General features: G+C 47.8%; 1 protein-coding gene across 3 annotated transcripts in view; it reads right to left on the minus strand.

The window, feature by feature from the left end:
• Positions 1-24,503, minus strand: part of GRID1 (glutamate ionotropic receptor delta type subunit 1) — a 774,024-nt gene that overhangs the window by 105,321 nt on the left and 644,200 nt on the right. For all 3 annotated transcript variants that reach the window (XM_032423996.1, XM_032423994.1, XM_032423993.1), the window contains exon 13: positions 173-368. In XM_032423996.1, coding sequence (XP_032279887.1) covers positions 173-368 — 196 coding nt within the window. The remainder of the gene's footprint in view (positions 1-172; positions 369-24,503) is intronic.

Raw genomic sequence — 24,503 nt, forward strand, 5'->3', positions numbered from 1 at the left:
ACACTTGCAGGCCTGTGAGAAATTTCTATCCAACTGGCTAAAGATGGATCACCCTGCAGGTGACAAGGTGACACAAAGGAGAGGCTCTGGGGAGGTGTCTCCTACCTTGGAAATGACGGGGCCCACAGCCAGTCACAGCACACACATGGCCAGGTAGCCAGCTCCCGCCTACCTTCCTGATGCCTTCTGAAGGACTAGACACACAGTTGTCGGCCCCTCCGTTCTTGCTGATGGTCCGCCAGAGTTCAGCAAATGTGCTGTCTTGTTCCAGGGGGTTGGTGCCCTTGGCTCGGAAGTACTCATACACAGCAGAGTCCCGGACGGTGCCGTAAGACATATCAACTTGTTTGGAGAGATCCTGGAATGTCCTGAAAATGCAAAAAGGCATGAAGCATGGGTACCTGATGCCCACTGCAGGGATGTAAATGGGCTGCAAGGTTCTCCTGAGGACCAAGCCCAGCTGTGGCCCACTCTCCACATTCTTCACTCCAAACCCCAAGTAGCTCCAGTTCCTTGGCCCAGAGCGTGACTTGCCAGGGCCTAATCCTATCCCAGGTTTGTTTCTTCAGTGTAGATTCATTCAATAAGGTTACTGAACACTTAAAACCAGGTCCTGTGCTGAGCTCAAGGGACAAAATGATGAATAAGACAGCATTCCTGCCCTCAGGGAGCTTAGAGTTTAGCCATAGACACATACAGACAACCACAGTATACGAATATCAGGGTAACACGGGAGGAAACACATGTTGGCAAGATTGATGACGATGACTAGTCCCTGCCACTTAGAACTGGTGTGGGCACAGACACGCACTCAGGTCGTGCCCGTGAAGAGGTAGGTCCCCTCCAAAGCTTGTGGCTCTTCTAGAGTTCCACCCAATTGTTGCATTTTGAGCACCTCCCCTCAGTCTGTCTTCCAGTAAAGAAAGAAATCTGTGTTTTTCTATATGAAGTGTCTTGATTTTTAGGCATCGACAACTATTAAAAGATGGTGAAGATAAAACAAAGCACTTCTGAGAGCCTGGGGTTGCTTATACACGACGGAGAAGCAGGTAGGTCAGGCCACGTGCATGTTGGAGGGAGGGAGCACATCCTCAAGGCTCCCCAGCAGATGTGTGAGCTGGGGGTGGAGAAGGAGAGGCTTCCTTGGGGTAGGGGCAATAGTCAGACCAGGAAGCACCACTTGGCACAAAGCTCTCACTTGCCTTAAGTGGGCACCACCAGTTTCAATGTGCTGAGAGAAGGTCACATACAGAATCAAATGGCAAAAAGAACAAAAATCCCCAAACGCTCAGTGGTGAGCCAGGCTCTCTCTCTCCAGGCTCCAACTTGATTACTCTTTATTTCTCTTCTGGAAATCTGTTTCTCCTTTGTACCAACCAGGATCACCATCCCCACCTCTCCCTGAGTCACCCTTTCCAGGAGGAGATCCAATCTTCTCAACCTGATCTACACAACGCTCCATCTTCTGGTCTCAGCTGCTGCTCTTGCTCAGCCCCCTAGCCAAGGCTGAAATGAGAAATCCCACACAGTCCCCATCTATGGCACCAGGACATGGTGTTTCCTCTGCCTGGAACCCCTTTATCTCACTTATCCACCTGCTGTTCTGCAAACACCCCGAAGATCCGGGGGGCCTCCCTTCCCTGCGCGAAGCCATCACCATCCCTTTCCTCCCCAGGCCATCTCCATACCTTGCATGGTTTCTATGGCAGCATATCACTGGGACTTCAGAGCACAGCATACCGGGCGAGAGGAAGCAGCATCTCTGGAGTCCAACCACCTGCCTTCCGTCGCAGCTCGCCCATCACTGACACTGCAGGACTGGCAGGTTAGCTAAACTCTCTGTGCCTCAGTTTCCGAATCTCTTAAAACAGGGCGAGAAGCAGAGCCTGTGGCGGGGGCTACCATTGTGACTAACTGAGGCGATGTCGCTGAGCCACTGGCACAAACTCAGTGGCCAGTAACTAGGAGCAATTATTGTGCACAGTAGAATGGAAGAAGTTGGAGGGCTGGAGCCAAGGCAGCCTCCGATTTGCATCCGTGGCACTGGACCCAGGGCTGACACCAGCCTTCCCAGCATGCACATGGAGGAGCCAGCGATGGCTCTATGGAGTTCCTTTAGGCCCTGCTACATGGCCCAGAAACAGAGCTCAGTATTTGTTTCAATACATTACAGAAGAAAGGAAACATAAAATAACAAATTCGATGAAGAAATCTTTCTAATTATTGTTTATTATTTATATCTTACTGAAGCAAGATATTCCTTTGCTTGAAGGGCCCCAAGGGTTGTAACTCTGTCGTAATTTGCCTGTAATGAAAGGAGGGGGGGATCTTTTTTCCCACGTTTTTTATTTTTCTCATGGTAATACAAACAAACACAAGGCTTTGATGAATGGGAAACATCAGGATGAATTACACAGTTGAGTCTAAATACTGAACTGCTCTAAATTACTGCAGTTTCCATGAGTATGGCATGAATGTGTAACTGCCGAGGAGCTCAGCACTACTGTTCCATCCTCACATTGGAAATGGAGATTTCCTCTCTTTTGATATTAATTCATGACTGTGCCCCTGGCCAGAGGCTCACAGATGATCTCTGGATGACAAGTAGGCAGCCCGAATGCTTATGGCTTCATGTCGGTTTCTGTCCCAGTAGACCTCATTGTTCCCACCCCCAAACACCACCTCTGTTCGCTGTGCCGGCCTCATGGCTCAGCCCCACGGCCTTCATATATCACCTTGCAAAGCCATGAGTCATTGCAGAGGGATCTCTCCCATCTCAGTTGCACACATCTTCTTTCAAGGAAAGTTTCCAAGCTCACTAACACGCCCAGCACACAGTAGATACTGCCACCATATTTCAGAGTAGATAACACTATCAAAGGATCTGGAGGTTTAGGCAGGAGCACCCAACTATTCGTACACCAAAGCCATCATCTCCTTGGGGCGCTCACTCTCACATCAGAGTGTACAGTTTTGGAAGGGACACAGGGGGAGGAATAAAGGAGACAAGGAGCAGCCAGCCAGCCAGGCTCTAAGGCAACACTGGCAGTCAGGGGAAGACAGATGTGCACATCAGATAGGACACCCATCTGAACAAGCCAGGGATGCTTAGCTTGGAGAAGGCAGCACCAGCACACTTAATTTAGCATGTTTCTCAAATTAGTCTCTTCAGCAACAACTGCTAGAAAGTGTCCATGCACCCCCACCACAGAGAGATGCAGCTCTGTCCATCACAGCAGGTATTTTCATAAACCTCAATCACGCATGCTGCCCCTGGCTAAAGTCATTCAACTAGTTGTGGTTCCATAGACAGCCACTGAATAGCCACTTGGTAAGGCACAGTGGCACAAAAGCAAGGAATGAATGGTGGACATCCTCGTGGGGTTCATAGTGAGGGGTGGGAGAATGGTCAGAGAAGTAAACCAATAGTAACTAAACTATGTGAGCAAATTGAAATAGAGCTCTGCCTGGGGGATCCTGGAAGCATGGGGGATGAGCCGCTGGCTTTGGCCAGAGCTAAGGAAAAGCTTTGTAGAAGAGGAAACGTTAAGCGGAGCCGTGAAGAATGGGTGGAGGTAGCTGGATGGAGAATCAAGGGGTAAGGTGTTTCAGCAAGACAAGATATTACCTGAGAAGGCACTGCTGGTCCAGCTGGGACACACGCCATGGGGCACTTCATATCAGCTCAAATGATGTAGGTTTGAGAATCATACAGACGTGGGTGTGAATTCTGCCTGTGAATACCTTAGCTGTTTGAGGTAGACCAGTAGTTCTCAAAGTATGGTCCTCAGAGTCACAGCATCAGCATCCCCCAGGACTCTCGAAGAAATGCAGATTCTGGGGCCCACCCCAGAACTACTGAACCGGAAACTTTGGGGTGGCACTCAGCAATCTCTCACAATCCTCCAGGGGATTGTGATGCACACGCAGGTTTCAGAATCACTGACTGAGGCCTTAGTTTTCTTAACTCAGACCTTAACTCAGACCTTTCTCACAGGGGTGGTGAATATGGATATTAAGGATTAAGACATATGTCCAGCACATAGGCAATGTTTAAAAATGCTAGCCCTTCTGTTAGGCAATAAGTAGTTCAAATGGTCGAAGCAGAGAACAGTATAAAGGAGTCATCAGTGATGGGGCTGGGATGGTCACGCTTGGATGGAAGCAACCAAGGACAGGCAGCTTCTCTAGACTTTTCTAGGCTCATGAGATCGAAGCCTGTCTTGGCATCTGCCCAACTGCCTCCCAGTAAGGAGCCTGCTTCTTGTTTTCATATTGTCGCCAAGGTACATGCAAATGCCTCTTCATCAGCGTGCAATGAGTTGCCCTGTGAACAGTACAGGTTTTAGGTACCCAGGATGCCTAAAGTGACAACCTGAGGAAGTCTGAACCCAGAACGAGCATGGAGGGACCAACACACCATTGGCAGGCCTGTTTTTGTGAACCATGATGGTAACTGCCTGGCAGAGGTTTTCCTAGGAAAGTAGTCAGTGCTTGGGTGATGGAAGCTTCCAGGGAAGGGTGTCTTTATGTATTTATTTTTACTGAAGTACAGTTGACACACACTGTTACATTGGTTTCAAGTGTATGACAGAGTGATTCAACAAGTCTATACATTAGGCTATGCTCACTGCAAGTGGAGCTACCATCTGTCACCAGACAACGCTTTTATAACCCCGTTGTCTATATTAGGGAAGGAAGTCTTTAAAAGCGTCTTCCCTAGGCTAACCTGTCTGGGTCTGCATTCACTAATGAAGTGTCACTTTGCAAGAATATGCACTTTGCAGCTTACCCTGTGTCCCTGTAGTCTGCTGTCTATCCCTTTGCTTTTTCATCTTTTGACAACATCCAGTGCTGGAATCCTCCAATGGCAAAGCTTGGCCTTTCCTCCAAGCTTACTTCTGAGCCAGTCTCTTTCACTCAGTTGTGCCCTACTGAAACTGGGTTTGAGACCAAGGGGAGATGCTCCTTTCTATCTCCTGGTCTGGATGGCTCATTTTGGGGGTCTGCCCTAGCTGAAAGCATAGCCAACTCCTACGAATACATCATCAGCCTGCCTTGCAAAAGGACTTCCCAAACATCCTTTACCCTGAGAGCAGTTTCCTCACATTAAACATGCACCTTGGAAGTCTCATGATGTCTCCTTGGGCTGTGGCCAAGGACAGCCTACCCAGCTCGGCACCACCTCCCTCCCTCCCCATACCTTTCTTCATAAATCAATCTTACTATTTCCTAGATACATTTTCATTAACAAAGAGATAAATGTGTTTGCAGCATGAGAAAAATCAATAATACAGAATTTATAAATACATCTTTACATGTTACAGAACTATTTACATTAGCAATAGAGATAAATACACTCGTAACAGGAGCTGAATCAATATACAGTATGTGTAAAACAGATTTTAACAACGGTGGGGTTGCCATAATCACGGGCCTGATAAATCTAAATCCCAAAGCCCTATTATTGTTCCTTAAAAAGGAGAGAAAGTAGTGGAGTGACCCAAAAGGCCCGGCAGGGATGCGCATCCTCATAATCTGAAGCTGTCTGAGCTACAGCCCATAGATGCCTTGACTAGGATCCCAGCAGCCTCTCTTTTCTAGTGTTCCGCCTGACTCTCCAGGACATGATGCTGCACGAGTCATTTGGGATTGCCTGGCTGGGTTTCCACAGGCTGCTTAGGGGACCTTCAGGCATCGGTGCTCCCAGCTCTCCGTCCATTTCCCTGCCCCTCCTGGGTTTCGTCCCCAGGACTCCCCACTGTGCCTCCAGTCTCTCTGATTCTTCTCGCATGCAGTGTTCCCCTCCCCAGGGCTTTGCCACATTTCCGGTTCTCTCCTCCCCCAGACCCGTGTTCTTCAAGGTGGATAGGACCTCAGGTGAAGGCCGAGACACTCCGAGATGCCTCTCAACCCCGGGCTCTGAAAGGCTCCACAGGTGTCTTCATTCTTTCATTTGTTCCTCCCAAAACAGATTTTCTAAGCATCTGCTCATGTGAAGCACTGCTCTAGGGATACAGCAGCAACAGCTCGAAGTGCCCGCTCTCGTGGCACCGATGTGTTGGGGGCAGAGCGACAGAGACAAACATATGAACGACAGCAACAAAAACACAAATAATCACGGAATGCCAGGGTCGGCAAGCTTTCTGGAAAGGGACGAAGTGTACAGATGTGGGCAATAAGGGCCACCTACCACCCTGTTGCCTACCCCTGGGATTTGTGCTTTTGTTTTTTTAGAACACTCTGAAAATGTTTCAGGAAAGAGAAACAGTCTTCGCTTGCAGGCTGCTAAGGTGGCCTGTGGGGGCAGAGCCTGCAGACCTCTGATGTCACATACCCAGTGATCAAAAGTGCTATGAAGATGAATAAAGCAGAGTAAGGATGATAGAGAATAATGGAGGGAGTGATTAGATCAAGTATGCAGGGGGGTGTTTTAGCCACTGGACTTGACACTGAGGGCATGTGCTTCTCCAGCACTCAGAGGGCGCCCTTGCGGGTGAGGCTGACCCTTGGAGACACCGTGCCTTCCAAGAAGCAGAGGCGGACAGGCTCCAAGTCTGTCAGCCTCTCCTTCCCTGGGACACCCCCCTCAACACTTCCCAGGGCCCACCGGGGAAGCCTGAGGGTAGGCGACTCGGGGGTATTACACACTCCTTTGTAGCCAGCGAGTCATGAGAGTGACTACAGGTCTGAATCCCTGCCCGGGAAAATTGTCAGGTTAAAACCTTCTGCGGACACTCAATGACCCATCAGGATGAGGGCGGCATGGCCCATGACAAGAGGACACATCCTTGTAAGATACAGGAGGCCACAAAGCCCTTCTTGAAACGTGAGCCCTGCAGTGGCCGGCCACAGAGGGCAGGCATGTACTGGGTTGCACTCACCTCCCTCCCCACCCACCCCTACATTGTTTTCTCTCTACATTCCATTTTTTTGAATGCTATGGAAATAAAAAAGATGCCCCAAATAAACTTCTATGAAAAAAAAAACTGCATTTGGGTATAGTATATCTGTATTCTGGTAAAAAATAACCATTATTAAATGTAAATAAATATAGGAACAAAAACAAGGGGAATAAGCACTGAACAGTTGTGAGACTTCCACTTTCTACAAATGTGTTTCTGTAAAATTTGCATTTTTTAATTACATTGTAAACAGAACACAAATCCTTAAAAATCAAAAATCCTTCTGCTGCCCAAGTGACAGCTCCAGGCCTTGGGATCCTAGCTCTGTGGTCTCCATGTTCTCCATGTGCAGCCCCTCTGTCAGGTGCCCCGTGCAGCCATGATCCACAGGGAGGAGAGAGTCTCCTCTTCTACCCCATCAAACACCTGCTCTGCTGGCTGGGAGGAGTGGACTCTGAGGGGCTGCGATAGTTCAATCTCCAGGCCTCAGAACAAGACAAAAATGTCCAGCCTAATCCAGAAGGGCTTGAGCCATCCTGGACATCCAGAGCCTGTTAGGACTGAGGCTCCCTCACCCAGGTAGGCTGGAGTTTCCCTCACTGGTGCATGTTCTGCCTGGAATGAGCCCAGGCCTCATGCCCTGGTGGCTGAAGTTTCTGAAAGGTGGGCCTATGTGGTCATATCTGTTTCTGATTGCTAAACTCAGCCTAGACCCTGGAAGTGAGCAGGGCTCAGGAACAGGTCCTGAGGCAGGGGGCCGGGTCAGATGATGCTGGGCCAAGTCCCAAGCCGAGGCCCTGGCATGTGTCTGAGGCTGAAGGGCCACATCCTCCACTAAGACAAAACCAGGCACCTCTAATACCATCAGCAAAGGACACTCAGTCTCAAAGCCTCCTGCATTCCAGATCTATCTCCTCCAGTCTCTTCTCAGGTTACTCAGCTCTCAGGCCTCCGAGCCTTCACTCAGGCTCATTATCTGTCCACCATGCTGTGTTCTACCTTCCGCATAGGACTAAAACTTGCCCGACCTCCAGGTTCACCTCAGCTGATGTCTCCAGTAGGAAGAGCGGATCCCCCCACTCCCCGGGATCCAGGCCCTGTCTTTGTGTTCCCAGTATAGCCTATCCTAACATCTACCCCCTTGGACTTCATGGGTCCATCCACACGTCTGTCTTCCCACCTCAACAGTGAGCTCCCTCGGGGTTGGACTCTGTCTGGGTCTGGATCCCTGTCACTCCACATAGGGTCTGACAGACAATAGGTGCGGGCTTTGTGTTTTCTAAAATAATCAACTCTGGTTTAAAACAACTCTGTGTCGGGGCGTCTGGGTGGCTCAGTCAGTTAAGCGGCTGCCTTCGGCTCAGGTCATGATCCCAGGGTCCTAGGATCAAGCCTCGCATTGGGCTCTGTGCTCAGCGGGGAGCCTGCTTCTCCCTCTCCCTCTGTCTGCCTATCTGCCTACTTGTGATCTCTCTCTCTCTCTGTCAAACAAATAAATAAAATCTTAAAAAAAAAATTAAAAAAAATAAAACAAGTCTGTGTTTATAGCTGAATATGGTGGGGAAAAAAAATCCAGGCTGGAGACCAGCACAGTGATGGGTCTACCTTTAGAATCACGACCACTAACTTCAGGTGGACCCCCGTGCTGCCTGGCATGCTTCCCAACTCCCCTCCTTGATTCATCCTCCCAGTCTCTTTGATGACTCTCAGACAGTGACCCTGTTTCCCGTTTCTTAAGACAGTAGAAGCAATCAGTAGAGAACTTTGCTTCTCCATAATGAACTTCCTTTCCTAAAACCACTGAATACCTGCTGGCCCTACTTTTTAAACGGTGGTCTGCCATTACGCCTACTGATGGCTTACTCTGTCTCCTGGAGCCCAGACTTCCCTGCCTTCTCAGATACATTGCTCTTCCAGTTGTCACCTTTGTCTCCTACATCATGAAATTGCTTCTCTCTTGGGATCATTTCCATCGGCGTGAAAACACATACATATTCTATGCTGGGGGGAAAAAAAACCAAACCTCATTCTTTGAGATCACACCCTCCTCCAACCACTCTCCAGTGCTTCCATCCCCATTTCTCACGACCCTACCTTGATTAAGTTTTCATCCCCACGCTGAACTGAAGCTGTTTTTGTCAAAGTCATTAATGATCTCCCAACTACGGTGGCCAATTCCCACTCCACACTCTGCCCCAATCAGTGGAATTTGACAAACTGGAGCACTCTGTCCTTCTTGAAGGCCTTCACTCACTTGGCTTCTGGGACATCACTCTTTCTTAGTTCTCTCACCTTGCAGGTGCTTCCTTATCCCTCTCCTTTCTACTTCTTCTCTTCCCAGACTCTGAATCTTGGGGTGTCCCAGGTTCAGCCCACAGGTCCCCTCTCTTCTTTAGTGACATCCCTTTCATCATGATCTGGTCAAGTCAATTGGCTATAAATACATCTATACACTGATGCCTCCAATGGACCGCCCCGGTCCTGACCTACCCCATCAACTCTAGGCAACTGCCCACCCCTGACACCTCCATTTGGATGGCTAATAAGTCCCTAGACAGAACACATTCAAACCCAAGCCCTTGAACTGTGAGCCCCAGAACACCACCTGTTCTTCCCCTTTGTCCATCTCACACAAACACTACTCTATTTTTTGAGATGCTGTGGACAAAAGCCTTGGAATCACTGCCAATTCCTCTCTTCCTTGTATCTCTCACATACTATCTCAGCATATTTGCTCTCTCCTACCATTGAGAGAGCTCCAGAAGTAGACTGCTTCTCATCACCTTCACCATGTACCACTCTGTGTCTTACGTGGATACCAAGACCGTCTCCTTAATGGCCTCCCTGCCTCCACCTTTCACTCTATACTCTATTCCTCAGGGGGACAGGCAGAATGATCCTTTCAAAGTCTAAGTCAAATCACACCACCTCTCTGTCCAAAATCCTCCAGTTGCTTCTTATGTCTCAAAGAAACATCCAAAATCCTCACATAGCCTGAAGAGTCCCACACAATCAGAACCTAACACCTCTACTCTCACCACACTGGCCTTCCCTGCCTTCCCACTCAGGGTTTCCGTAGCTGTTTTCCCTCTGCCTGATATCTTCTTCCCTCACATCTTTAATTGGTTCACTTCCTCAGTTGTCTTAGGTCTCTGATCAAATGTCACTTCTCTGTGAGGCTTTTGCTGACAGCCCTATATAAAATACCACCCTTCTTAAATTATATGATAAAAGCAAAGAAATATATCACAGGCTTTTTAATGTCAGTTCTCCCCCTAGAATGGGACTTGGTTGTTGGTTTATTGCTACATCACCAGTGCCTACAACTGCATGACCAATCATCCCGGCTTGCACAGGGCAGAGAGATTTCCTGGGACATAGGACTTTCAGTGCTAAAACCAGGAAAGTTCCAGCCAAACTGGGACAATTTGTCTCCTTACTTACAACAGTGCCTGACACACAGTAGACACTCGAATAAATATGGGTTATTATGTGCATGAATAATATATTAATGAATTCGTTTTTTTCTCACTTTCCAAATGTCTAGGTTGGATATCATATTGGAAAGGTGTTTATCTTGAGTTGACCAGTCTCCTTTCAGACAAGTGTGGGTCAGTCATCTGCAGAGAAGCAGGCATAACGATGGTTTGAGAGCTTGAATGGAAGAACTGTAGCCTTGAGCCAGGAAACACAGCACACAGCTATGTGGTCAGAGCCAGCCCAGGTACCAATCACCAAGGAACTCAGGGATGGGGCCGGGTGCTCCCCAGGCTTCCTCCTCGGGGTACTGAAGCTTCAAGATCCAGTTTCTTTGTGGATCCAATGGAAATCAGCATTAGCTGAGAGAATCCTCTGGGCCTGAACCCTCCAAGCAGCAGCTGTCTGCTTCCCCAGCCCCCATGCCCCTCGTGCGAAGTGGGAGCCCTGCACAAAATAGTCCCATGAGCCGACAGCACCTCCACGCCAAGAACATGGAGGACTCCCAGCTCTCAACACCTGCAAATATTTGCTGTCACAAATCAATACAAAAGCAGGATGCACCATTAACCTTTAATATATCAGTGCTGGGCTCTTAATCCATTATGAGGCTGTCATAAATGTGACCGAAATGCAAATCAGAGCAGAGGCCCTTCGGGAGGATGTGAAGGTGCCTTCATTGCCTCCTGGCACAGCCCGCATCCCCCTCTGCTCCAGAGGGATGGCCTGAGTCTCTTCTCCCCCTGCCAGCTTTTGTTTTCACTGTCCTTCCCTCCCTCTTCTCCTTTCTAGATGTCTATCTGAGCCCCTCAATTATGTCAGCTTCCCAGGCAGGCAGTCACTTGATACGCTAGAAGAAAGCTTTAATAATGCTAACTTACAGACACTGGGCTAATACTTCATTTGTGTTGCTTCATTAACCTCGGCCATACTCTCACCTAAAGTTCTTATTATCCCCCCATTTCAGAGATGAGGAAATCAAGGCTCAGGGAGATTAAGTCACTTACAGAAGGCTAGAGAAGCAGCAAGTAGAAGAGCTGTCTTTCCACTCTGCCCTGCTTGTTCCCAAACCCATACACTTGATTGTTACCAGGCAGGGATGTCAAGCAACCCAGAGCCAAGTGTGCAGGATTAACAAGCAAACAGACAATCAGAAATATCATGCAAAAACATTGTCTGAAGGAAGCTCAGAGTTATTGGAACACGCTGTTGAACCGACCACAGCTCAGCAGAGGAGAGACAGAGGAGAGGGTAGGGGCAAGGCGGGAGGGTCAGCAGGAAAGGTGAGGCTTAAGTTTCGACTTAAGGAGAAAGCGGAAACTGATGCATAGAGGAGAGGAATGAAAGATGTTCTGGGCAAAGGTGACCGTATTTTCAAACCATGGATGTTTGGAGAGAGTGAAATCTCTGGGAACTACTAACAGTTTACTATAAGGGAGCAGAAATGGTAGGGTAGGACCGAGGGCATAGTTACTTATAAAATACTAAAGACAGTGTCATGGGATAGAAGTTCAAAAATGATGAGAGATGAAGGGCTGACGTCCCCCAGATGACTACAGCACCTGAGAATGTGTGAGAGGGGCAGGTGGGCACATTCTATACATGTGGCGAGGGGGAAGTTACTGCAGGAAGCTTTCACATGTGTTCTAGAAGGCAGGGCTGAGGAGCCATGGTGAGCCCCTGTGCTTGTGCACATGTGTGCACACATGCATGTGCACATGTGTGTAGGGCCTGGGCGTGTGCATGTACAAGCATGCGTGGAAGGACCCCAGGGCAGGAAGAAGACAGGGAAGATGGAAGGGGGAATAGCTGGAGGGCTGGGATGCTCAGATTAGGAGATGTCGTGCATTGTGACAGACTTTAAAGCAAAGGAGCAGCTAGGGCTTCCTTGGTGGTGGAATGGTGACCCCATAGGAGGCAGATTTGTGTGACAGATAAACCAAACAATGCAGCTAGTGCAGGGATCACACCATGCAAGACATCTGCCCACCCCCCCACCCCCCGCCCGAGCTTGTTGATGGGCCCCGGGGAGGCAGCACTCACAGGGCAAGAAAGCAGAGACCCCGGCCCTCCCCGCAAGGGAAAGTGGGGAAGAAAATGCTAGCACATGTGACCCTGTTACCGCACAACCCAAAACCGACTGCAATTAAATGTGAAGCTATAAGACACTGGCCGTTCTGAATCAGTGTGCAGAAAAATCACTTTAACAAGGATGCAGACTGATGGAAAGGTTAGGGAAGGGAGCTGCGAGGAGGAAGGTATGCTCTATTATTGATGAGGCTTGTTTGTGTGCAGGGATGGCAGGGGCCCCACTTTGTGCCAAGTGCCATAGAAGGGCTGGCTCATTTCATCTTTAGAATCAAACTTTGTGATGAATTATTCATCCCACCTGGTACATGAGGAAATGATGAGGCTTTTAGGGCGAGGCTGTGCCAGGACCAGGCTGAGCTTGCTGGTCTGCCTGATGTTGAGCTTTTCAGGCCCGCGTCTCGAAGATGCCTGAGACAGCTTCCTGTACCAGCTCCAACCAAGGATGGTGTCCGTGCCTTGGACCATTCAGCTCTAGCTAGTTTTATCTTAGACAAAAGGCTCTTCAAGTGCCATTAGCAATGCCAGGTGCCAGCCACACCACCCCGGGAGCCCCACGAGCCTCGGCCTGGCACTCTGGCCAGCTCCGCTGGGAGCTGTGGGTGCCTTGATCAGAGAAACATGGCCTACACTGCAGTACCTGGATGCTGGCAGAACAGAGTAAGATCCTGCTTTTGGCTTAAGATAATTATCCATCCCTTTAACTTCTTAGGGTTTGGGCAGGACACTCGGGACAACTCTGCCAGTCTCCAGCAGTAAGCCGTCTGATGGGAGCGACACACCCAGCTGCAGAACACAAGATAAACCACCGAGGGGTAGTTGGGGAAAAGTGCGCTGTGGCTTCCACAGCCCAGAGGACAAAGAGAAAGACATTGACATTGAGAGGGCATCCAGACCTATCCATGCCTTAAGCTCTTCCCTCTCTATTGGATCCTCCTGACAGCCCTGGAGGAAGCTGTATCACAGTCCTCATTCTCAGGACCCTGAGAGATGAACTAACTTGCCCAAGAGTTAGAGACTCATACCAACTTACCCAGGACCCTATAGCCAGCCAGCACTGGAGCCGGGCACATAAACTACTCTGTTGTGGCTGCGAAGCCCAGCTCTACCCTGACTTGTTATACTCTTGAGAAGCAGGAGCAACATGGTCCAGTTTGGTGCTATCATACTGGAGGCCTGGAGCCTGGGTTATGGCTCTGAGGGGCACCCATGGCCATGCAGGACTGCGGTCCAGAACTTTGACATTGGAGTCAGACTGTCATTGTGAATTTCACCCTATCACTTGCTAGCCCTGTGGCCTGGGCCAAGTTCAACCTCTCTGTGCGTCAGTTTCCTTCTCTATACAACAGGGATGTTCACAGATTGAGTGAATTCAGGCAATGCACTGAGAACAGTGCTGGCCCATGGAAGACACTTAGTATGTGGTTGCATCCATGATCCCAATTATTCAATGAGACATGTGGGTTGTATTATGGTTATAAAATGCCAGTCTTCGTGACAGGTCCAGAAATGGCTGGTTTGGCTAGCTAGGGTTTGTGTTTTGAATTCGAATGCTTTTAATATGGGCATGCAATCTCTGGGTTGCCACAAACCCCAGCACTCTCCTTGGTCTTAAACCCACACTGACTTCCTTGCCTTGCCGTGTAAACATTTGTGATTGAAACCCCTGGCCAAGATGAGCTCTCAGAGCTTCCCACTGTGATATTTCATGATTCTCTGGCCTGGGTTGGCACTAAATCCTTATCTTATTTAGGATTCTCTCTTCCACAAAGCAGCACTGTGGACTGTTTTCCCTGAAACATGGCTGTTTTTTTCTGAAAACTGGAATCTCATTTTGAAGTGTCTGTCAGGACTCAGAGCTACCATGAGGAGGATTTCACAAAGAATAGGCCTCTAGCAATTAAAATTCAGTTTGTCTGGACACCAGGGGTTTTGCGCCTATGGAAGGCCTGCAGCCACCTCCCTAGAAGCGGGGTTGCTGGGGCTTGTCTTCAAGTCCCACCAAGGCTACAGCCATACCACACCCAACAGGGCAAAGCCAATTAACTACCTTCAAAGGTCTCTGTGGGGCTTCCTGACTCTTAGCAGCATAATATTGTCCCCATAGGGCCTCGGAATGGAAGGCAATGCACCAAACCCAGCTAGAAACCCAAAGCAGATCCAATCCCTTCTTCAGTAGGGCAAGAGGGTCCTTGGGCAGGAAGAGTTGACAGTGAATATGAGGAAGAAGCGGCCTGCAATCTTCAAGAGAAATGAGCCTGCCATGGGATTCCCTCAAAGGACTGTGTTATTCAAAGTCGGTGTGCTTTCTTTGTCCCTTCAGATAGCTGGGTCTCCCTGAAATGTCTCCCTCCTGCCATGTTCACAGGGCATCGGGCTGGGCAGGACAGAGGTGGCCTCCTGTTCTCCAGGATTTAGAGCCTGGAGCACTGGGACCGAACTGTATCTGGATGTTTATGCCCAGATCACAAGAGTCACTCAGTAAACAACCCATCTCAATTTGTTTGAGTGGATGAATGATGTATAAACCACACACCTCAGCTGCCTCATGCATGTTTCCTCACCTTCTCTTTTATTCTGGATGCTCTGGTCAGATAAACAAACAGGGGATGCTTAAAGCTCTCTATAAAGGCCTTTCTGAAAATACCCATTTTGGGTTTGACCAGCCAGGCTGGAAAAAGCAAAAGTAAAGGCATCAGAGGGAGATTGACATGAGGAGTCCACCAAGTTGGGAGGGGGCTCGGATGCAAGGAGGAGAAGCTTCATGCGCCATTCGACTCAGCAATGGTGCTGTGGGAAGGGTGGGGCCGTCCAACGGAGCCCACCTCTCCAGCCCTGCACACGGTTTACTCATCCTTCTTCCAACGCTCCTCCCTCCTGACGTGTCTAATGCCAACCAGAGGCAGTCTTTCGGCTCCTTGCACACCACAGCACTTGTCTCCAGGAAAGAGGCCACACTCCCCCCATGCCTGAAGAAGCCATGTACAGTGTTTTTCTGATGTTAGGTCTAACAGGGGAACTCAGCCGACTGGAACAGAGCTGCACCCTGTTTGACAATGTTCTGAGTGGGAGGCTATGATGAGATCTGACCATGATGTTTGTCTGGACAACACTCCATGGTTTCCCATTTCTTTCAGAACAAAGTGGCCCTCCTAACCATGACTCCTTAGGCCTTCTAGGAGTCGTGTCTACTTCGTCCTCCAGCCATCACTTCTATACTTTCTGTCCTGGCCACACCGTTCCCCAAGCCCCCTGGGCTTCCCCTCACCTCTCGTCTTTCCTCTCTGCCCTGTGTACCACTTCTCCTTCCTAAACACACAGCTATCTCCTCATATATTCTAGGTCTTGGGCTACATATCACTACCTCCAGGATTCCGTTTAAGACTCTGTGATGGATTGAATTGTGTCCCCCAAAATAGATATGTCAGAGTCCTAACCCCCAGTACCTCAGACCATGACCTTACTTGGAGATTAGAGTCTCTACAGAGGTAGGCAATTTAAATGAGGTCATTGGAATGGTCTGTAATCCAATGACTGGTGTCCTTAGAAAAGAGAAATTTGCACACAGTCACGCACCCCAGGAGAACACCACATGAAAATGAAGCTGAGATCGGGGTAATGAATGCATCCACAAGCCAAGAAATTCCAAAGATTTCCAGCAACCTTCCAGAAGCCAGAAGAGGCACATGGCACAGATTCTCCATCACAGCCCTGGCAAGGAACCAACCCCACCAAGACCTCATTCGTGGACTGCCAGCCTCCAGAACTGGGAGGCAACGAATTTCTGTTCAGTCACCCAGTTTGCAGTACGGACATACCTCGTCTTATTGTGCTTCACTCTACAGTGCTTTCCAGACACTGCGTGTTTTCCAAACTGAAGGCTCGTGGCACCCCTGTGTCAGGCAAGTCTATCGGCACTGTTTTCCCAGCAGTGTTGGCTCACTTCGTGTCTCTGTCACATTCTGGCAATTCTCGCAATATTTCAAACCTCTTCATTATTACTATTTCTGTTGTGGTGATCTATGATCGGTGATCTTTGATGTTACTATTATAATTGTTTTGGGATGCACAACTGCACCCTAGAAGATGTCAAATGTAATCAATAAATGTGTGTGTTCTGACTGCCCCACTGACCAGCCATTCCCCCATCTCTCTCCCTGTCCCTGGGCTTCCCTATTTCCTGAGACACAACAATATTGAAATCAGGCCATTTAATAACCCTACAATGGCCCCTATGTGCCCAAGTGAAAGGAAGAGTCACGTGTCCCTGACTTTAAATCGAAAACTAGAAATGATTCAGCCCAGTGAGGAGAACATGTCAAAAGCTGAGATAAGCCAAAAGCTAGGCTGTTTGCACCAAACAGTTAGCCAAGCTATGAAGGTAAAGGGAAAGTTCTCAAAGGAAATTAAAAGTGCTACTCCAGTGAACACACAAATGATAAGTGAAACAGCCTTATTGCTGATGGGGAGAAAGTTTGAATGGTCTGGATAGAAGATCAAGCCAGCCACAACCTTATCTTAAGCCAAAGCCTAATCCAGAGTGAGGCCCTAACTCTCTTCAATTCTATGAGGGCTGGGAGAGGTGAGGAGGCTGCAGAAGAAAGCTGGAAGCTAGCAGAGGTTGGTCATGAGGCTTAAGGAAAGAGGCCATCTGCATAACATAAAAGTGCAAGGTGAAGCAGAAAGGGCTGATGGAGAAGCTGGTAACATTTAAGAAATGTTACCCAGAAGACCTAGCTAAGGTAATTCATGAAGGTGGCTACACTCAACAACAGATTTTCAATGAAGACAAAACAGCCTTCTATTGGTGATGATGCCTTCTAGAACTTTTGTAGCTAGAAAGAAGTCAATGCCTGGCTTCAAGGCTTCAAACGATACGCTGACTCTTTTGTTAGGGGCTAATGCAGCTGGTGACTAAGTTGAAGCCAGTGCTCATTTACCATTCCAAAAATCCTAGGGCCCTTAAAAATGATGCTAAATCTACTCTACTTGTGCTCAATAAATTGAACAAAGCCTGAAGGACTGCACATCTGTTTAAAACTTAGTTTACTGAATATTTTAAGGCAACTGTTGAGACCTATTGCTCAGAAGAAAAGATTCCTTTCAAAATATTACTGCTCACTGAAAATGCATCTGGTCACTCAAGAGCTCTAATGGAGATGTACAGTGAGATAAATGTTGTTTTCACACCTGCTAACATAACATCCATTCTGTAGCCCCTGGATCAAGGGATCATTTCAACCTTCAAGACTTATTATTTAAGAAATACATTTTGTAATACATAGATAGTAATTCCTCTGACAGATCTGGGCAAAGTAAATGGAAACCTTCTGAAAAGGATTCACCATTCTAGAGGCCATTAAGAACTTTCAGGATTCACGGGTAGAGGTCAAAATATCAACATTAACCAGAGTTTGAAAGAAGTGGATTCCATCCCTCATGGATGACTTTGAAGGATTCAAGACTTCATGGAGGAAGTAAGTGCAGGTATGGTGGAAAGAGCAAGAGAACTAGAATTAGAAATGGAGTCTGAAGATGTATCCGAATCACTGCAATCTTACGATAAAACTTGAATGGATGAGGAGTTGCTTCTTATGGATGAGCAAAACCAAGGGATTTCTAAAGATGGAAATTACTCCTGGTGAAGATGTTGTGAAGATTGTTGAAATGACAACAAAGGATTCAGAGTAGTCCACAAACTTAGTTGATAAAGCAGCAGCAGGGTTTGAGAGGACTGACTCCAGTTTTGAAATAAGTTCTACTGTGGAAAAAATGCTATCAAATAGCATGGCATGCTACAGAGCTATCGTTCATAAACGAGTCAGTTGATGCAGCAAACTTCATTGTTGCCTTATTTTAAGAAATTGCCACAGCCACCCCAGCCTTCAGCAACCACCATCCTGATCAGTCAGCAGCCATCAACACAGAGGCAAGACCCTCCACCAGCAAAAAGATTTTGATTCACTGAAAGCTCAGATGATGGTAAGAATATTTTTAACAATAAAGTATTTTTAAATTAAGGTACATACATTGTCTTTTAAGGCATAATGCTATTGCACACTTAATAGACTACACTATAGTATAAATATAACTTTTATATGCACTGGGAACGCCCCAAATTCATTTGATTCATGTTATTGTTATATTTGCTTTATTGTGATGGTCTGGAACTGAACCCACAGTATGTCTGAGGTATGCCTGGACTCGGTTATGGCAGCCCCAGGAAATGTGTACACCTCCCGTGTGCTCTGATAATCACCAATATTTCCTCTATCACAGATCTTTCCTCACTGTGCTGTACTGAATCACTGGTCAACTGTCTCCTCTGAATTGGCAAGGGCCACTCTACAAAGCTACACAGCATGTTTTTCTCATTCACATTTTTAACTCTAGAGCCTAACATAACACCAGGCACATAATAAGAACACATGATCTCTTCGTTGTAGGACTGTATGAACGAAGGAATGAGTGAGTGAATTAACAAATGGATAGCACAACCCCTGGTTACAGGCAACTCTTATATCACAGTCATTGTGTCAATTACATGGTAATATCACTGCGGTACCGCCACCCCATTAATGCCCTGCCCGATAACCGTGTGATGCTCAATAACTGTGTGATGAATGAGTAAATGAACAACTGTGTCAGCTAACGTGTGATGAGACCTGGGCTTTCCTGGAATGTAGAAAGTGCAGTTTCCCCTCTAGGAGTTCACTTCTGGCGTCACGCTCCCAGAGATGAACCCAGCCACGTGGAATAGTCACTCGATCTTGACGTGTGGCAGAGCAGGAACGCAGAGATGTGGAGATGCCCAGTGGAGAGCTCCCACCTGGGAGGCAAAGATCACAGCCCCCTTGCACAGTTAGGATATGAGAGCCCACTTGGACAAGCCTTCAGCAAGGGGAATCACCTACGATGTGTCAGGCACCATGTCAAATCCTCATGAACCTCAAGAGAGCTCAGCATGAACGTCTCCATTTCCCTATGAGGAAGCTGAGGCATATGGGATAGGTGACTTGTCTACGGTCCTGCAGCTGGCGAGGGTGTGAGCAAAGATTTCGTAGTGGGGTCTGACTCCAAAATGCTCTTCCCTTGGAACTGGAGGATTACTTTGAGGCTAGACTTCCAACTCAGATTTCACAGTGTATGTTTTCAGTTTTTCACCTCTTGTAATGTCTGAATGTATTCATGTTTTCCCATTCCACATGGGCTGAGCAAGCATTTGCGAAGTCCCAGCCCACCTTGGGGAACCCAAGCGATGAGCTCAGTCTCTGCTGAGAGTAGAGGCTGCAGCCACAGCTATGGGTACCTCGGAGGAGGTGGCGGTAGCACCGATAACAGAATCAAAGAAAATGAAACTCAGGAGGGCCCAACAGGTCCCCTCTCAACTTGGAGAGTTTCCTCTCAACTTGCAACATGAATACTTTGTTAAGTGGTGTATGTCAGGGGAAGCGCTGGCTTTGGAGCAAACAAGCAGACATTTGAACCTGGGCTCTGCTACATACCAACTGTGTGGACTGGTTCTCTGCCTTGGCTTCCTTCTCTGCAGTAAGAGCTCAAAGTAGTAAAAATTAAATGATAAAAAGCATGCCAAGCACTTAGACAACTCATGGCACATATCCATATTGTATAACATGGTGTATATATATGATGTACATACATACAGAGAGAGTATATAGTATATCAGGTAATACAGTAAATAACAGTAATTCTTCAATAACTAATACCCATCGATGGGAATGGGTTTGGCAGCAGACCCCTTCTCCACTGGGGCCATACAGGCAAACCCCAGCAGCCCAGGGCCACGCCAGGGCAGTGACCAGCCCGCAGCATGTGCTCAAAGCTCTGGGGCTCAGGATAAAGGGCATCAACACATAGATCCAAAGGCCTTTAAAGGACCACTCTGGTCCATACTGCCACTTTTCTCTCCTTCTTCCCATGACTGTAAAGGGTTACCATGGTAATTAAAGTATGAGATCCTAATTCTTATGATATTAATTAAAGTGAAAACCGCAGATGGTGTTTAATAACAACTTAGTCCCAGCAGGTTCCAGGCACTTTACCTAAATCAAACATATCATAAAGTTGGCATGAGACTCACAGAGCCTAACCCTGCCACATCTGGCCAGGGACACATGTTCTCACCTAGAGTGAAAGTAACAAACCATCTCTATTACTTATGCTGATGTGGCCTTAAATTGCTTGACAGTCTGATTCCACCCCACCACCTCCTGGAGCCAAAAATAAAGGAGTATTGATTGCAAAGATTAATAATGGAGCTTAAGAAGGAAAATGGTACAAAACACCCTTTTCTCTCCTTTCGTGATATAAACGCCTGCCACCCCTGCAACCTAATTTTGTCACCCAGCACACGGGAGTGTATTAATTAAAGTGACACCAAGGACAGGAAAATCTGAGCTCTTGGGGTGATGACTGGAAATACATAAATATGCATCTCCAGGCTGTCTCGGGAAGGGAGGCACGTGGCCAGGCAAGATCAGCATAATTTTACCAGGGGGAAGGTGGAGAGGAGTGTGCACAGCTCACCCCAGGAGGTCAAAGCTCTGGTGCCCGTGAACACTTCCCTAGACTGGACAAAGAAACTAGACAAAGAGTAACTATTTGATAAGCCCCCTTTACTGTAAGAAACTAGACCATCACTTTTATAAATGTTCCCTGATATGGCCTGGGAGTAGCTAATATTTAATGGATAGTCATTATATACTCAATTAATTTTAACAATACATTGACAAAGATAGAGTAGTACCATTTTATAGATGAAGAAACTGAGGCCCAGTATGGTTACTCAGTGTCTTGGCCAGAATTCAAAACCATATTTGGCTAAGACCACTCACCCCCACCCCCCCGCTATGGTAAGACAGGAGACATGGGAGGCCAGGGTAGAAGGAACAGGCTTTATCCAGGGGAGCAGTCCTGGAACAGGGTCAGAGCTTCCCTCTACAAGACCATCACCTGCTGTTGTCCCTCCCACCAGCACTGGGATTCGTACTTACCAGCCAAGGAGGCCCTTCTCCCTAGGGAGGGACAGGTACCAGCCACCTTGGGTGGAGAAGTACAAGATTCAGTTGGGGTTAACTTAGAAGACATCAGGAGATGATGGATGATTTTAGAGACTCTCGTGCTTGCATTGTTTTTTTTAGGTCAATTTCACTGTGGTTAGTGAATCAGTTTTCACAGCCCACTGTGCTGTGTGCCCTGATTCCCAACACTATAAGGGATGTGACCTCAGCTTATCCTGAGCTGACTTGGGCATCCATAAGCATCTAAAACATCTGGTCCCAACTGGGCCTCGCTGTGCCCATCTGACCCTGATCTTCCCCTGTACACCTCATGTCAGGTCTAGGCATCACCAGCGCCCTCCCCTCCGGCCCTTGAGCCTGGGCTGCCCTGCCCCCTCACCTCAGCCTTTCCCCACTTGTCACATCCGAAAAGGCATGACCAAGTCAACCTTCTCCAGCTCTCTTGGACCTCTCCCCTCTTCAAATAATGTCACAGCCCTAGGTCAGGAAAATACAGAGAACGTTCACTGGACTGTAAGGAGAGGAGAATCAAGCAGAGGCAGAGAGGAAAAGACGGACTGAGGAGAGATAAGTCTCATTAATACAGACCTCACCCCTCCAGTATCCTTGTCTGACCCCAGGGTGGGGCAGACGACCTAAGTAGCCTACTCTTCTTTAACCAAAGTTTTATATATAGTATATGCCTCATATTTGCTTGATTGCTCCTCTAATAAGCTGTTATTTTAAAAAAGAAGAAGAAACACAAATAAGAGAAGATTATTACTGCACAGAGCACTGTACAGTATGGATCACTGTTCTGAGTATTTGCAGAACAGCTTTTTACGTAAGATCTATTATTCTTCCCAATTTACAAAAGAGGAATCCGAGGCCCAGAAAGTTAAGTTGCCCAAAGTCATGCATCCATTAAACACCGGGTCCAGGATGTAAGATCAGGTCACCTGGCTCCCTAGCCTGCATTCCTAGCTATGCTTCTGTGTTTTAAGCTCCATGAAAATATTTGACAGGTCTGGCTTCTTCCCCACTGCATCCCCAAAACTGAGCAGAGTGCCTGGCACATAGTAGGTAATCAACAGACGTTTCAGTGGATGACTAGATGAATCTGGCCTGCCCCATTGCAGTGCACATCATTACATAAACCTGTGATGGGTCAGCAACACTCTGCTCCTGGCCCTGCTGCATGACTTGGCTTCCTTCCCCTGCAAGACATGAAACCTCCTCCCTCTTCACCTCTCCATCAACTCAGGCTGAGCCACTGTCCTCAGTGGGAGAGTCCCCACCATGCTTAGGCAAAGCCCAGCCCTGCAGAGATCACATACATCTTGCCAGGTGAGTTCTCCCCATGCTCAGAGGAAAAGCCAGTGCTAACCTGCTGTATTTTGACTGCCATTGTTACGATATAAGGCACATCAGGCATGTGAGGGTATCAGGCATTCACACGCATCCCACAGCTCATCAGACACAGGAAATTCTCTGATGCAGAGGCTCCAAGAGAAATCCTAGGCAGAGAAATTCAGCTCCAGCCCTGCTCTTTGCAGCCAAAAGTGGAAAGGGAAATAAAAGAAGGCAATGCACAAAGATTAAATTCACTTCTGTGTATGAGCAACAGAGTATGTGGTTATGACATTGTGTGTGTGTGTGTGTGTGTGTGTGCCCACTTCTGAGTGGGTGTGCGTGGGCTGATGTGTGTCCTCTCGATGTAGAGCTCTGCAGCAGAGGGAAGAAAATGTGTCTATTCTTGACCCTAGACTGAGGACTGATTTTCTTAGTGTGCTGAGCCAGGAGAAGCCTATTCTGAGAAGTTCTACAGAAACTAGTTTGTAAGACCATAGTCAGAGCTAAGTTGTTGATAAGCTCACAAACTGTTGGAGTGGGAGGACACTTTAGGAATCTTGTAAAATCCCCTCATTGTATAGACCAAGAAAATGAGACCCAGAGAGAACAGTAACTTTTCCAAGGACTCATGGCTGGTGAGGATGCCAGCACTCTCAGACCCTATTCAGGAGACTTTGTACAATGTCTGAGGGGCGGCTGTAGAACCTGCCACAGCTAAAAGGTAGACTTTATCCCACGCTTCAGCACTGTAGTAAAAGAAGGCTCCCAAAGGAAGGCCACAGGTATTCACACTCAGTATGGCACATCAAAGAGTCACATTGGTCACTGTGTTCTCAACAGCTTATGACCCTTTCTGTGAGTCCAGAAACCAACTTGTGACAGCGGACTGTGATCTAAGGTGTCCAGATCTCAGGAAGCCAGAGGGAAAAGAAATGACCAAGATTGGGAACCACTGTGGATTTGTACCTTCAAAGTCAGGTGTTTGGCAAATATTATCCGAGTTAAGAATCCTCTTGATTCCCATAAGATAACACAGGGCTAATCACAGGATTCCCAGGCCAGGCCTGAACAAGCCTGAGGTTGCTAACCAAGCTTGCCTTGACATCTATGGCCAGTGACTATTTCAGGCCATAACCTACATCCAGGACATTGTCTTCTCTTCCAGCTCCACTAAGTCTACCCCAGGTGGGGCAGAGGGAGAGGTGGGGGGTGGGGCGGGGAGTCTCCTGTTTATTGAGGACTCCCCATGTGCCAGGCACTGTAAAGAGTACTTTACAGACAGCATCTCTTCTCACAATCATGGAGCCATTGGGAAGATCCAGTCTTCTAACCCGGTTCACATTAAAAACTGTTGACGCCTCTTGCCTGCATCTCTACGTGTTCTACTTGACACACCTGTTCCAGCTCAGAGGTGACTTCCTCTCTGCTCCTTTCCATCCACCTTTCCAGACTGAGTGTGTGAACTCACCCCTCTCTCTGGGCCTCTTCTCTGGCTCATGTGTCATGACTGGCTCATAGTTACAAAGCTGTGGGCTGGTGGGTTCTCCCCTTGTCTGCATCTTTCTCCACTTGGGGAACCCCTTCAGCATATCCTGCTGCACAACTTGAAACTCAGGAAAGACAAAATTATAAAAGTCCTATTTCGAAGACTGATAAATTA

The sequence above is a fragment of the Phoca vitulina genome, unplaced genomic scaffold, assembly GCF_004348235.1.
Source record: "Phoca vitulina isolate PV1807 unplaced genomic scaffold, GSC_HSeal_1.0 scaffold29, whole genome shotgun sequence".
NCBI lineage: Eukaryota > Metazoa > Chordata > Mammalia > Carnivora > Phocidae > Phoca > Phoca vitulina.